Genomic DNA, 15,117 nt, shown 5'->3' on the forward strand with positions numbered 1-15,117 from the left:
AATTTAAAAGGTAAAAATGTATATGTGTTTAAAAATCCTAAAATCTTTTTTAAGGTTGTATAATTCTCTAAAATGGTCTTTGTGAAAGTTATAAGAAGCAAAGTAAAAAAATAAATGAATTTATTTAAGCAAGTGAAGACCAAGTCTTTAAAATATTTTCTTGAATTTTCAAATTCTATTTGAGTTTTGTCTCTCTTAGAATTAAAAAAGTCGAGCAAAGCGAGACCAGCTTGCTAGTAAATAAACACAATTTAAAAAATAGAGGCAGCTCACTGGTAAGTGCTGCTATTTGAGCTATTTTTGGAACAGGCCAGCGGGCGACTCATCTGGTCCTTACGGGCTACCTGGTGCCCACGGGCACCGCGTTGGTGACACCTGCTCTAACCACTAGGCCGCTGAGTAGTGTTGCGCCCTACAACATGTTAGCACTGTAAGTCTTGCGGTTTTTACACACCAGCTGTTTGATTGTAACACTACTCTTAGTTGTGTTTTTTTTAATTACAAGATTAAGAGGCAGTAAAAATCGCTATATAAAATCGCTAATGCTAATAGTAGCCTGTCTATGGCAAATCCAATGCAAATTAGCATTAAGCTAACACATTTTGGAAGCGTTGAGCCTTACTTTACGTTGGTTACGTTGCCATTGAGTCTTGACTGGAATACAAAATATGGCAAATATGGATTTTACGTGACTCAATGCCCGGTGGTATCGACAGGTACCTATAGAAGTATCGAACTTGGTACCCATTCCTGCCGCTAATCTTTCTTCCCCGTGTTCAGGCTACTCTCTGCTCCCTCACGGCAAAGCGGACAACTTGTCGGACTCCAGCCACAGCGAGATCTCCTCGCGCTCCAGCATCTGCTCCGTGGACTCGGTGCCCGCCCCCGGCCTGGACGAGCGCTGCAACAGCAACAGCAGCAACAGCGGCAGGACGGCCGCCGCCACCCCCGTCGGCGCTCCGACCCCCGAGAGCGCGGCGGCGACGCACTTGAACGTGGACTACAGCCAGCCCAGCACGAGGTAAGTCGGCGGCTATGGAAATATACAGTCGGGCAAAAAAAGTATTTAGTCAGCCAGCGATTGTGCAAGTTCTCCCACTTCAAATGATGACAGAGGTCTGTCATTTTCATCATAGGTACACTTCAACTGTGAGAGACAGAATGTGAAAAAAACGTCCAGAAATTCACATTGTAGGAATTTTAAATAATTTATTTTGAAACTATGGTAGAAAATAAGTATTTGGTCAACCATTCAAAGCTCTCACTGATGGAAGGAGGTTTTGGCTCCAAATCTCACGATACATGGCCCCATTCATTCTTTCCTTAACACGGATCAATCGTCCTGTCCCCTTAGCAGAAAAACAGCCCCAAAGCATGATGTTTCCACCCCCATGCTTCACAGTAGGTGTGGTGTTCTTGGGATGCAACTCAGTATTCTTCTTCCTCCAAACACGAGGAGTTGAGTTTATACCAAAATGGATACATGGATGATACAGCAGAGGATTGGGGGAATGTCATGTGGTCAGATGAAACCAAAATAGAACTGTCGTGTTTGGAGGAAAAAGAATACTGAGTTGCATCCCAAGAACACCAAACCTACTGTGAAGCATGGGGGTGGAAACATCATGCTTTGGGGCGGAGTTGGAATATAATTACAACACTTTATGTAGATATTTATTTACGTATTTATATAGCATTAACATATTTATATAATATGTAACTACAAACTCCATTCACAGACCGAGTCCCATTGCCTTTATGAGCGGTCGAGCGAGTGAAAAGCCGGAAAAAAATTCATACAAATAAAATATTTTTATGTAATTTTTTGATTTGTGGCGGCCGTAATTCTTTTGTGGCGGGCCGCCACAAATAAATGAATGTGTGGGAAACCCTGCATGTATCCATTTTGGTACAAACTCAACTCCTCGTGTTTGGAGGAAGAAGAATACTGAGTTGCATCCCAAGAACACCATACCTACTGTGAAGCATGGGGGTGGAAACATCATGCTTTGGGGCGGAGTTGGAATATAATTACAACACTTTATGTACATATTTATATACATATGTATAGAGAATTTACATATTTATATAATATGTAACTACAAGCTCCATTAACAGACAGAGTCCCATTGCTTTTATGAGTGGTCGAGCGAGTGAAAAGCCGGAAAAAAAAAAAATATATGTATATATTTTTATATTATTTTTTTATTTGTGGCGGCCGTAATTATTTCGTGGCGGGCCGCCACAAATAAATGAATGTGTGGGAAACCTCGCATGTGTCCATGTTGGTACAAACTCAACTCCTCGTGTTTGGAGGAAGAAGAATACTGAGTTGCATCCCAAGAACACCACACCTACTGTGAAGCATGGGGGTGGAAACATCATGCTTTGGGGCTGTTTTTCTGCTAAGGGGACAGGACGACTGATCCGTGTTAAGGAAAGAATGAATGGGGCCATGTATCGTGAGATTTTGAGCCAAAACCTCCTTCCATCAGTGACAGCTTTGAATGGTTGACCAAATACTTATTTTCCACCATAATTTACAAATAAATTCTTTAAAATTCCTACAATGTGAATTCCTGGATTTTTTTTCCACATTCTGTCTCTCACAGTTGAAGTGTACCTATGATGAAAATTACAGACTTCTGTCATTTTTTTAAGTGGGAGAATTTACACAATCAGTGGCTGACTAAATACTTTTGTCCCACTGTACAATTCAGAACGAATTCACCTCTGTCAGCCCTGGAACCAATTAATGGCGATATTACTGTATGACATAGAGACCTGGTGGGATGCATCATGGCAGTCTACACCAATGTATTTGTTGTTTTTGATACTTTTTTTTTTTTTCAATGTTTCAATGAAAGGTGAGCCTTTAAATGCAATTGATTTAGCAGAGGGGTGTCCTAACATTTTCCACTGAGAGCAGCACAATGGAAAATGAAAGTACGCAGGATCGGGTTGTTAACGATAAACCGAGAAGTAGCCTGTTATAGCCTTCAATTGGTAAGATTCAGTTTTGAGTACCAAAATTATTTAGACACTTTTTGGTAATTTTATTTTTTTTAAAAAGGGGACCGCAAAAAATGGCATTATTAGCTTATTTTAACAAAAAAACTTACATCAAACATATGTTTCTTATTGCAAGTTTGTCCTAAAATAAAACAGTGAACATACAAGACAACTTGTCTTTTACAAACCCCGTTTCCATATGAGTTGGGAAATTGTGTTGGATGTGTTTCAAATCCTTTTCGACCCATATTCAGTTGAATATGCTACAAAGACAACATATTTGATGTTCAAACTCATCACTTTATTTTATTTTTTCGCAAATAATAATTAACTTAGAATTTCATGGCTGCAACACGTGCCAAAGTAGTTGGGAAAGGGCATGTTCACCACTGTGTTACATCACATTTTCTTTTAACAACACTCAATAAACGTTTGGGAACTGAGGAAACTAATTGTTGAAGCTTTGAAAGTGGAATTCTTTCCCATTCTTGTTTTATGTAGAGCTTCAGTCCTTCAACAGTCCGGGGTCTCCGCTGTCGTATTTTACGCTTCATAATGCGCCACACATTTTCGATGGGAGACAGGTCTGGACTTTAGGCGGGCCAGGAAAGTACCCGCACTCTTATTTTACAAAGCCACGCTGTTGTAACACGTGCTGAATGTGGCTTGGCGTTGTCTTGCTGAAATAAGCAGGGGCGGCCATGAAAAAGACGGCGCTTAGATGGCAGCATATGTTGTTCCAAAACCTGTATGTACCTTTCAGCATTAATGGTGCCTTCACAGATGTGTAAGTTACCCATGCCTTGGGCACTAATACACCCCCATACCATCACAGATGCTGGCTTTTCAACTTTGCGTCGATAACAGTCTGGATGGTTCGCCTTCCCTTTGGTCCGGATGACACGATGTCGAATATTTCCAAAAACAATTTGAAATGTGGACTCGTCAGACCACAGAACACTTTTCCACTTTGCATCAGTCCATCTTAGATGATCTCGGGCCCAGACAAGCCGCCGGCGTTGATAAATGTTGTTGATAAATGGCTTTCGCTTTGCATAGTAGAGCTTTAACTTGCACTTACAGATGTAGCAACAAACTGTATTTAGTGACAGTGGTTTTCTGAAGTGTTCCTGAGCCCATGTGGTGATATCCTTTAGAGATTGATGTCGGTTTTTCATACAGTGCCGTCTGAGGGATGGAAGGTCATGGTCATTCAATGTTGGTTTCCGGCCATGCCGCTTACGTGGAGTGATTTCTCCAGATTCTCTGAACCTTTTGATGATATTATGGAGCGTAGATGTTGAAATCCCTAAATTTCTTGCAATTGCACTTTGAGAAACGTTGTTCTTAAACTGTTTGACTATTTGCTCACGCAGTTGTGGACAAAGGGGTGTACCTCGCCCCATCCTTTCTTGTGAAAGCATTTTTTGGGAAGCTTTTTTTGTACCCAATCATGGCACCCACCTGTTCCCAATTAGCCCGCACACCTGTGCGGTGTTCCAAATAAGTGTTTGATGAGCATCTATCAACTTTATCAGTATTTATTGTCACCTTTCCCAACTTCTTTGTCACGTGTTGCTGGCATCAAATTCTAAAGTTAATGTTAATGTAAATATGTTGTCTTTCTAGCATATTCAACTGAATATGGGTTGAAAATGATTTGCAAATCAGTGTATTCCGTTTATATTTACATCTAACACAATTTCCCCAACTCATATGGAAACGGGGTTTGTAGTAGTAAGTAAACAAACAAAGTCTCCTAATTTAGTCAGCTGACATATGCAGTAACATATTGTGTCATTTATCATTCTATTATTTTGTCAGCATTATTAAAGGACAATCCATCCATCCATCCATCCATCCATCATCTTCCGCTTATCCGAGGTCGGGTCGCGGGGGCAGCAGCCTAAGCAGGGAAGCCCAGACTTCCCTATCTCCAGCCACTTCGTCTAGCTCTTCCCGGGGGATCCCGAGGCGTTCCCAGGCCAGCCGGGAGACATAGTCTTTCCAACGTGTCCTGGGTCTTCCCCGTGGCCTCCTACCGGTTGGACGTGCCCTAAACACCTCCCTAGGGAGGCGTTCGGGTGGCATCCTGACCAGATGCCCGAACCACCTCATCTGGCTCCTCTCGATGTGGAGGAGCAGCGGCTTTACGTTGAGTTCCTCCCGGATGGCAGAGCTTCTCACCCTATCTCTAAGGGAGAGACCCGCCACACGGCGGAGGAAACTCATTTCGGCCGCTTGTACCCGTGATCTTATCCTTTCGGTCATGACCCAAAGCTCATGACCATAGGTGAGGATGGGAACGTAGATCGACCGGTAAATTGAGAGCTTTGCCTTCCGGCTCAGCTCCTTTTTCACCACAACGGATCGGTACAACGTCCGCATTACTGAAGACGCCGCACCGATCCGCCTGTCGATCTCACGATCCACTCTTCCCTCACTCGTGAACAAGACTCCTAGGTACTTGAACTCCTCCACTTGGGGCAGGGTCTCCTCCCCAACCCGGAGATGGCACTCCACCCTTTTCCGGGCGAGAACCATGGACTCGGACTTGGAGGTGCTGATTCTCATTCCGGTCGCTTCACACTCGGCTGCAAACCGATCCAGTGAGAGCTGAAGATCCCGGCCAGATGAAGCCATCAGGACTACATCATCTGCAAAAAGCAGAGACCTAATCCCGTGGCCACCAAACCGGAACCCCTCAACGCCTTGACTGCGCCTAGAAATTCTGTCCATAAAAGTTATGAACAGAATCGGTGACAAAGGACAGCCTTGGCGGAGTCCAACCTTCACTGGAAACGTGTCCGACTTACTGCCAGGACAAGTGGTAGAAAATGAATAATTAATCCACTTGTTCATTTACTGCACCAAAACAAATGCAGGATGGAATGTTTGATGAGAAGTAATCTGGGCCTGGAATAGGTCAATAATTAATCACATTATTGATTTTTTTTTATTTTTTTATTTTTTTTAGCTATGACAGTGTTATTAGAGTCAACATTGCAACTTTTTTTGGGTTATATTTCACCTGCTTGCTCTTTTATTCCCATATTTTAAGTAGGTTTTTTTGGCAGTTTTCGTAGAATGTGTCAAAAAAATGAGGTGGACGCCTCTTATTTGGCAAAGAACAGGAAGTCGTGAGCTTCTGTGTCAGAGTAGGAGCCCTATTCATTTTAATTAGCTTTATTTCCCCACTTGCAGCCAAAGCGAGAACCCTATTGGTTTTAAAATAGTGTTTATGTTTTTTTTATTACTTTTTTTTACTGTCACCATACATGCTTTTATTTTTCAAAATCAATAGTTTGATCATGTTTTTTTTCTACGATGTAGCAAGAAGCCTCTTTGTTTTTAGGCTCCATCTGACCCAAAATATTTGAGGCAGCTGGAGTCAAAGTCACGTTTTTCTCAGGTTCTATTGATTTTTTTAAAGTGTGCCAGCCAAATGGTTTACTGTCGCCATGCATGTTTTTTAATGGCAAGAATCCAAATGGTTTTAAATTAAAAAAATGTTTGACTTTCACGATGTGGCGAGCAGCCTATTTGTTTTTAAGGAGGATGCGACCCAGAATGATACAGGGCGCTGGAGTCAAAACGACATTTTTAGGCCTTTTCCTCTGCGTCAGAACAAGACACCTATTGATTTTTTAAATTATGGTTTATTGTCACCATACGTGTTTTTGAAACAATAACCCTACTGGTTTTAAATAGCGTTTGACAGAGTAGAGTAAAAGCTGAGCTCAATAGGCTCCTTGGTATTGATTTACATTACAGGTGATGTTCAAAAAAAAAAATCAATAGGTTTCTTTTTCCGACACAGAAGAAACGCCTGAAAAATGTAGCTTTGACTGCAGCCGCCTCCAATATTTTGGGTCGGATGCTTCTTAAAAACAAAAAGGTTGCTTGTGCAGCAAACACTGAATCAATAAAAAAAACATCCACAAAAGTTCAAACACTATTTAAAACCATTAGGGTTCTTGCTTTGACCAGTAAAATGAAAAAAAAAAACAAAAAAAAAACGTATGTTAATAATAAACTACCTTGGCTGAGTGGCACCCTTTTATTGAAAACCATTAGGATTCTTGCTTTGGTCATTAAAATAAACACAAGTAAAGCATTCGAATGGCACAGCTTAAATAGGCTCAATAGGCTCCTAGGTATTGATTTATATTACAGGTGATGTTCCCAAAAAAAAAAAAAAAAAAAAAAATCAATAGGTTTAAAACAAGTTTAACACTCTTACTAATATGCACCACACTGTGAACCCACACCTAACAAGAATAACAAACCCATTTCGGGAGAACATCAGCTCTGTAACACATTATAAACGCAAAATAAGAATTACCCAGAATGCCATGCATCCATGACTCTTGGCTATATTATACACCCCGCTAGCACCAACTTAAACACTTAAATAGGCTCAATAGGCTTTTTGGTATTGATTTACATTACAGGTGATGTTCCAAAAAAAAAAAAAAAGATTAATAGGTTTCTTGTTCCGACACAGAAGAAACGCCTGAAAAATGTAGCTTTGACTGCAGCCGCCTCCAATATTTTGGGTCAGATGCTTCTTAAAAACAACTGGGTTGCTTGTGCAGCAAACACTGAATCAATAAAAAAAACATCCACAAAAGTTCAAACACTATTTAAAACCATTAGGGTTCTTGCTTTGACCTGTAAAATGAAGAAAAAAAAAAAAACCTATGTTAATAATAAACCACCTTGGCTGAGTGGCACCCTTTTAAAAAATCCACAGAACCCAAAAAACGTACCTTTGACTCTATTTGCCACTATTGAAAACCATTAGGATTCTTGCTTTGGTCATTAAAATAAACACTAGTAAACCATTCGACTGGCACACCTTAAATAGGCTCAATAGGCTCCTAGGTATTGATTTATATTACAGGTGATGTTCCAAAAAAAAAAAAAAAAAAAAAAATCAATAGGTTTAAAACAAGTTTAACACTCTTACTAATATGCACCACACTGTGAACCCACACCTAACAAGAATAACAAACACATTTTGGAAGAACATCGGCTCTGTAACACATTATAAACGCAACATAAGAATTACCCAGAATGCCATGCATCCATGACTCTTGGCTATATTATACACCTTGCTAGCACCAACTTAAACACTTATATAGGCTCAATAGGCTCATTGGTATTGATTTACATTACAGGTGATGTTCCAAAAAAAAAAAAAAGATTAATAGGTTTCTTGTTCCGACACAGAAGAAACGCCTGAAAAATGTAGCTTTGACTGCAGCCGCCTCCAATATTTTGGGTCAGATGCTTCTTAAAAACAACTGGGTTGCTTGTGCAGCAAACACTGAATCAATAAAAAAAACATCCACAAAAGTTCAAACACTATTTAAAACCATTAGGGTTCTTGCTTTGACCTGTAAAATGAAAAAAAAAAACAAAAAACGTATGTTAATAATAAACCACCTTGGCTGAGTGGCACCCTTTTAAAAAATCCACAGAACCCAAAAAACGTACCTTTGACTCTATTTGCCACTATTGAAAACCATTAGGATTCTTGCTTTGGTCATTAAAATAAACACTAGTAAACCATTCGACTGGCACACCTTAAATAGGCTCAGTAGGCTCCTAGGTATTGATTTATATTACAGGTGATGTTCCAAAAAAAAAAAAAAAAAAAAAAAATCAATAGGTTTAAAACAAGTTTAACACTCTTACTAATATGCACCACACTGTGAACCCACACCTAACAAGAATAACAAACCCATTTCGGGAGAACATCAGCTCTGTAACACATTATAAACGCAAAATAAGAATTACCCAGAATGCCATGCATCCATGACTCTTGGCTATATTATACACCTTGCTAGCACCAACTTAAACACTTATATAGGCTCAATAGGCTTCTTGGTATTGATTTACATTACAGGTGATGTTCCAAAAAAAAAAAAAAAAAATTAATAGGTTTCTTGTTCCGACACAGAAGAAACGCCTGAAAAATGTAGCTTTGACTGCAGCCGCCTCCAATATTTTGGGTCAGATGCTTCTTAAAAACAAATAGGTTGCTTGTGCAGCAAACACTGAATCAATAAAAAAAAACATCCACAAAAGTTCAAACACTATTTAAAACCATTAGGGTTCTTGCTTTGACCTGTAAAATGAAAAAAAACAAAAAACGTATGTTAATAATAAACCACCTTGGCTGAGTGGCACCCTTTTAAAAAATCCACAGAACCCAAAAATACGTACCTTTGACTCTATTTGCCACTATTGAAAACCATTAGGATTCTTGCTTTGGTCATTAAAATAAACACTAGTAAACCATTTGACTGGCACACCTTAAATAGGCTCAGTAGGCTCCTAGGTATTGATTTATATTACAGGTGATGTTCCAAAAAAAAAAAAAAGAATCAATAGGTTTAAAACAAGTTTAACACTCTTACTAATATGCGCCACACTGTGAACCCACACCATACAAGAATAACAAACACATTTTGGAAGAACATCGGCTCTGTAACACATTATAAACGCAACATAAGAATTACCCAGAATGCCATGCATCCATGACTCTTGGCTATATTGTACACCTCGCTAGCACCAACTTAAACACTTAAATAGGCTCAATAGGCTTCTTGGTATTGATTTACATTACAGGTGATGTTCCAAAAAAAAAAAAAAAATCAATAGGTTTCTTGTTCCGACACAGAAGAAACGCCTGAAAAATGTAGCTTTGACTGCAGCCGCCTCCAATATTTTGGGTCAGATGCTTCTTAAAAACAAATAGGTTGCTTGTGTAGCAAGCACTGAATCAATAAAAAAAACATCCACAAAAGTTCAAACACTATTTAAAACCATTAGGGTTCTTGCTTTGACCTGTAAAATGAAAAAAAACAAAAAACGTATGTTAATAATAAACCACCTTGGCTGAGTGGCACCCTTTTAAAAAATCCACAGAACCCAAAAAACGTACCTTTGACTCTATTTGCCACTATTGAAAACCATTAGGATTCTTGCTTTGGTCATTAAAATAAACACTAGTAAAGCATTCGACTGGCACAGCTTAAATAGGCTCAGTAGGCTCCTAGGTATTGATTTATATTACAGGTGATGTTCCAAAAAAAAAAAAAAAAAAAAAAAAAGAATCAATAGGTTTAAAACAAGTTTAACACTCTTACTAATATGCACCACACTGTGAACCCACACCTAACAAGAATAACAAACACATTTTGGAAGAACATCGGCTCTGTAACACATTATAAACGCAACATAAGAATTACCCAGAATGCCATGCATCCATGACTCTTGGCTATATTATACACCTTGCTAGCACCAACTTAAACACTTAAATAGGCTCAATAGGCTCCTTGGTATTGATTTATATGACAGGTGATGTTCCAAAAAAAAAAAAAATCAATATGTTTCTTGTTCCGTCACAGAAGAAACGCCTCAAAAATGTAGCTTTGACCGCAGCGGCCTCCAATATTTTGGGTCAAATCCTCCTTAAAAACAAAAAGGCTGCTTTGTAGAAAGCATTGAATCACAGAAAAAACATCCACGAAAGATTGACGATGTCGCCTTTCCTCCGCAGCTCGGCGGCGTCCCGATGCTACGCCGCGCGCGCCTCCACTTTCAGCTCGTCCGTCTCCACGGAGGAGCTGACCCCCGACCTGGCCACCCTGGAGCAGGTGGCGGACAGCGGGCGCGGCAGCTGGACGTCCTGCTCGTCCAACTCCCACGACTCCTTCCAGAGCCTGCCGCCGTCCTCCTGCCGCCCCTGGGACCACGGCATCCACGGCCACCCGCTGCCCCTCCTCCTGCCGCCGCACCCGGGCGGCTTCAGGCACGCGCGGCCGGCCGGCGCCGAGGCGGAGGCCGGCGCCAGGGGCCTGGAGCACGGCGAGCTGTCGCGGCAGAGCTGGGCGTCGTCCGGCTCGCTGTCGGACGCCTACGAGGGGAACTACGGGACGGTAAAGCGGAGGGCGGCGGCGGAGCAGCCCTCGTCGACCAATGAGGAGGGAGGGCAAGGCGCAGACCCCGCCTACAAAACGGTGACGTCGAGCACAGACAAGGGCCTGATAGGTGAGGGCTCGGGAAATTAGGCTCCTCCCCTTTCGCTTTGTGTTTGTGTCAGCCTCCATCATTCATTTCATCATTTTTATGTAATGTGGGGCAAAAAAGGTATTTAGTCAGCCAGCGATTGTGCAAGTTCTCCCACTTCAAATGATGACAGAGGTCTGTCATTTTCATCATAGGTACACTTCAACTGTGAGAGACAGAATGTGAAAAAAAAATCCAGGAATTCACATTGTAGGAATTTTAAAGAATTTATTTGTAAATTATGGTGGAAAATAAGTATTTGGTCAACCATTCAAAGCTCTCACTGATGGAAGGAGGTTTTGGCTCAAAATCTCACGATACATGGCCCCATTCATTCTTTCCTTAACACGGATCAATCGTCCTGTCCCCTTAGCAGAAAAACAGCCCCAAAGCATGATGTTTCCACCCCCATGCTTTACAGTAGGTGTGGTGTTCTTGGGATACAATTCAGTATTCTTCTTCCTCCAAACACGACGAGTTGAGTTTATACCAAAAAGTTCTAATTGTCAGGCATCTATTTGTGGTGGTGTGGTCGGGCCATTTTGGTGTAAACTCAACTCGTCGTGTTTGGAGGAAGAAGAATACTGAATTGTATCCCAAGAACACCATACCTACTGTGAAGCATGGGGGTGGAAACATCATGCTTTGGGGCTGTTTTTCTGCTAAGGGGACAGGACGATTGATCCGTGTTAAGGAAAGAATGAATGGGGCCATGTATCGTGAGATTTTGAGCCAAAACCTCCTTCCATCAGTGAGAGCTTTGAATGGTTGACCAAATACTTATTTTCCACCATAATTTACAAATAAATTCTTTAAAATTCCTATAATGTGAATTCCTGGATTATTTTTTCCACATTCTGTCTCTCACAGTTGAAGTGTACCTATGATGAAAATGACAGACCTCTGTCATCATTTGAAGTGGGAGAACTTGCACAATCGCTGGCTGACTAAATACTTTTTTGCCCCACTGTATTGTTGTCATTTTTATTTCACTTATTATTTTCCTTCTGTTGCCCCGCCCCCTCATTCTTCTTTTTGGGGAAACCCCGCCTCCATCCATACAGTTTATTGCATCACCTCCCCCGCCAAGGATGAGCGTTACCGAGCCCCTCCTCCCACCCCTCCAGGCTACCAGGGTCTGGCTCTGGGGGACCTGAAAGACTGCGTGGTGGTGGCGGGGGGTCCGAGCGGCACCCCCCCGCCCAGGCCCCCCCACCTGAGACCGCCGGACTACAGCGTGGCCATGCAGAGGAGCAAACTCCTGCAGAGTCCCGCGGCCGCCGGCGGCCTGGTCGAGGCCCGCAGGCGCGCCGGGACCCTCCGGGGGCGCGGGGGCGCCGACAGCGAGGACGGTAGGTCACTTTCACACAATTCTAACTCTCTTTAACCACTAAAAAAACCCCACTTCCATTATTCCTGCTTATGTCGCTCAAAATGAATAGGATTCTTGTCAGCTCAAAATGCACAGGACCTGCTCTCATCTGGAAGGACATTGAACTAATTGGCTTTTCGCCTCCGACCCCTGCAGCCACCTGACCACAACAATTACCCTGATTTAATTTTACGATTTAAAATCATTAGGCTCCTTGACATTGAAGGGGTTATTATCTCATTCATGTTTTCATTAAGCAATAATCCAAAAGGGTTAAAAAAAGAAAGTGTTCTCTGCTGTAGCAAGCAACCTATTGTTTTTTTTAATTTACCCTGATTTAATTTTACGATTTAAAATCAATAGGCTCCTTGACATTGAAGGGTTTATTGTCTCATTCTTGTTTTCATTAAGCAATAATCCAAATGTTTTTTTAAAAAAAATCGTGTGCTATGATGTAGCAAGCAGCCTATTGGTTTTTAAAATCACCCCGATTTAATTTAATGATTTAAAATCAATAGGCTCCTTGACATTGAAGGGGTTATAGTCTCATTTTTGTTTTCATTAAGCAATAATCCAAATGTTTAAAAAAAAAAAAATGGTGTTCTATGATGTAGCAAGCAGCCTATTATTTTTTTATATTACCCGTATGTAATTTTACGATTCAAAATCAATAGGCTCCTTGACATTGAAGGGGTCATTGTCACATTCTTGTTTTCATTGAGCAAGAATCCGAATGTTTTTTTAAAGTGTTTGACTTTAATAGATGTTTGTTCTATGATGTTGCAAGCAGCCTATTGTTTTTTAAAATTACCCTGATTTAATTTGACGATTTAAAATCAATAGGCTCCTTGACATTGAAGGGGTTATTGTCTTGTTTTTGTTATCATTAAGTAATAATCCAAATGTTTTTTTTAAATGTTGTTCTATGATGTTGCAAGAAGCCTATTGTTTTTTAAAATGACTTGGATTTAATTTTACGATTTAAAATCAATAGGCTCCTTGACATTGAAGGGGTTATTGTCTCATTCATGTTTTAAGTAAGCAATAATCCAAAAGGGTTAAAAAAAAAAGTGTTCTATGATGTAGCAAGCAGCCTATTGTTTTTTTCAATTTACCCTGATTTTATTTAATGTTTTAAAATCAATAGGCTCCTTGACATTGAAGGGGTTATTGTCTCATTTTTGTTTTCATTAAGCAATAATCCAAATGTTTTTTTAAAAAAAATCGTGTTCCATGATGTAGCAAGCAGCCTATTGTTTTTTAAATTTACCCTGATATAATTTTACGATTCAAAATCAATAGGGTCCTTGACATTAAAGGGGTTATAGTCTCATTCTTGTTTTCATTAAGCGATAATCCAAGTTTTTTTTTTTTAAGTGTTCTATGATGTAGCAAGCAGCCTATTGGTTTTTAAAATCACCCCGATTTAATTTAATGATTTAAAATCAATAGGCTCCTTGACATTGAAGGGGTTATTGTCTCATTTTTGTTTTCATTAAGCGATAATCCAAATGTTTTTTTTTAATGTTGTTCCATGATGTAGTTAGAAGCCTATTGTTTTTTAAAATTACCCTGATATACTTTTACGATTTAAAATCAATAGGCTCCTTGACATTGAAGGGGATATTGTCTCATTCTTGTTTTAATCAAGCAAGAATCCAAATGGTTTAAAAAAAAAAGGGTTTGACTTTCATGGATGTTTGTTCTATGATGTAGCAAGCAGCCTATTGGTTTTTGAAATTACCCTGATTTAATTTTACAATTTTAAAGTAATAGAATCCTTGACATCGAATAATTATTTCAAAGGGGTCGTTGTCACATTCTTGTTTTCATTGAGCAAGAATCCAAATGTTTTTTTAAAGTGTTTGACTTTAATAGATGTTTGTTCTATGATGTTGCAAGCAGCCTATTGTTTTTTAAAATCCACCTGATTTAATTTAACGATTTAAAATCAATAGACTCCTTGACATTAAAGGGGTTATTGTCTCATTCATATTTTCATTAAGCAATAATCCAAATGTTTTGGTTTTTTTTTAAATCGTGTTCTATGATGTAGCAAGCGGCCTATTGTTTTTTAAAATTACCCATATTTAATTTTACGATTTAAAATCAATAGGCTCCTTGACATTAAAGGGGTTATTGTCTCATTCTTGTTTTCACCAAGCAAGAAGCCAAATGTTTTTTTTTAAAAGTGTGTTCTCTAATGTAGCAAGCAGCCTATTGTTTTTTAAAATTACCCAGATTTATTTTTACGATTTAAAATCAATAGGCTCCTTGACATTGAAGGGGTTATTGTCTCATTCTTGTTTTCATTAAGCAATAATCAAAATGGTTTTTTTTATGTTGTTCTATGATGTTGCAAGAAGCCTATTGTTTTTTAAAATGACTTGGATTTAATTTTACGATTTAAAATCAATAGGCTCCATGACATTGAAGGGGTTATTGTCTCATTCTTGTTTTCATTAAGCAATAATCCAGAAGGGTTAAAAAAAAATGGTGTTCTATGATGTAGCAAGCAGCCTATTGGTTTTTAAATCACCCTGATTTAATTTAATGATTTAAAATCAATAGGCTCCTTGACATTGAAGGGTTTATTGTCTCATTCTTGTTTTCATTAAGCAATAATCCAAATGTTTATTTTTTTAAATTAT

The 15,117-nt window shown here is 39.6% G+C and overlaps 1 protein-coding gene across 7 annotated transcripts in view; it reads left to right on the forward strand.

Annotated features, from left to right (window-relative positions):
• Positions 1–15,117, forward strand: part of rapgef6 (Rap guanine nucleotide exchange factor (GEF) 6) — a 341,924-nt gene that overhangs the window by 324,329 nt on the left and 2,478 nt on the right. For all 7 annotated transcript variants that reach the window (XM_061891505.1, XM_061891506.1, XM_061891508.1 and 4 more), the window contains 3 exons: positions 781–1,021; positions 10,586–11,076; positions 12,159–12,446. In XM_061891505.1, the coding sequence (XP_061747489.1) occupies positions 781–1,021; positions 10,586–11,076; positions 12,159–12,446 (1,020 nt within the window). The remainder of the gene's footprint in view (positions 1–780; positions 1,022–10,585; positions 11,077–12,158; positions 12,447–15,117) is intronic.

The sequence above is a fragment of the Nerophis ophidion genome, linkage group LG28, assembly GCF_033978795.1.
Source record: "Nerophis ophidion isolate RoL-2023_Sa linkage group LG28, RoL_Noph_v1.0, whole genome shotgun sequence".
NCBI lineage: Eukaryota > Metazoa > Chordata > Actinopteri > Syngnathiformes > Syngnathidae > Nerophis > Nerophis ophidion.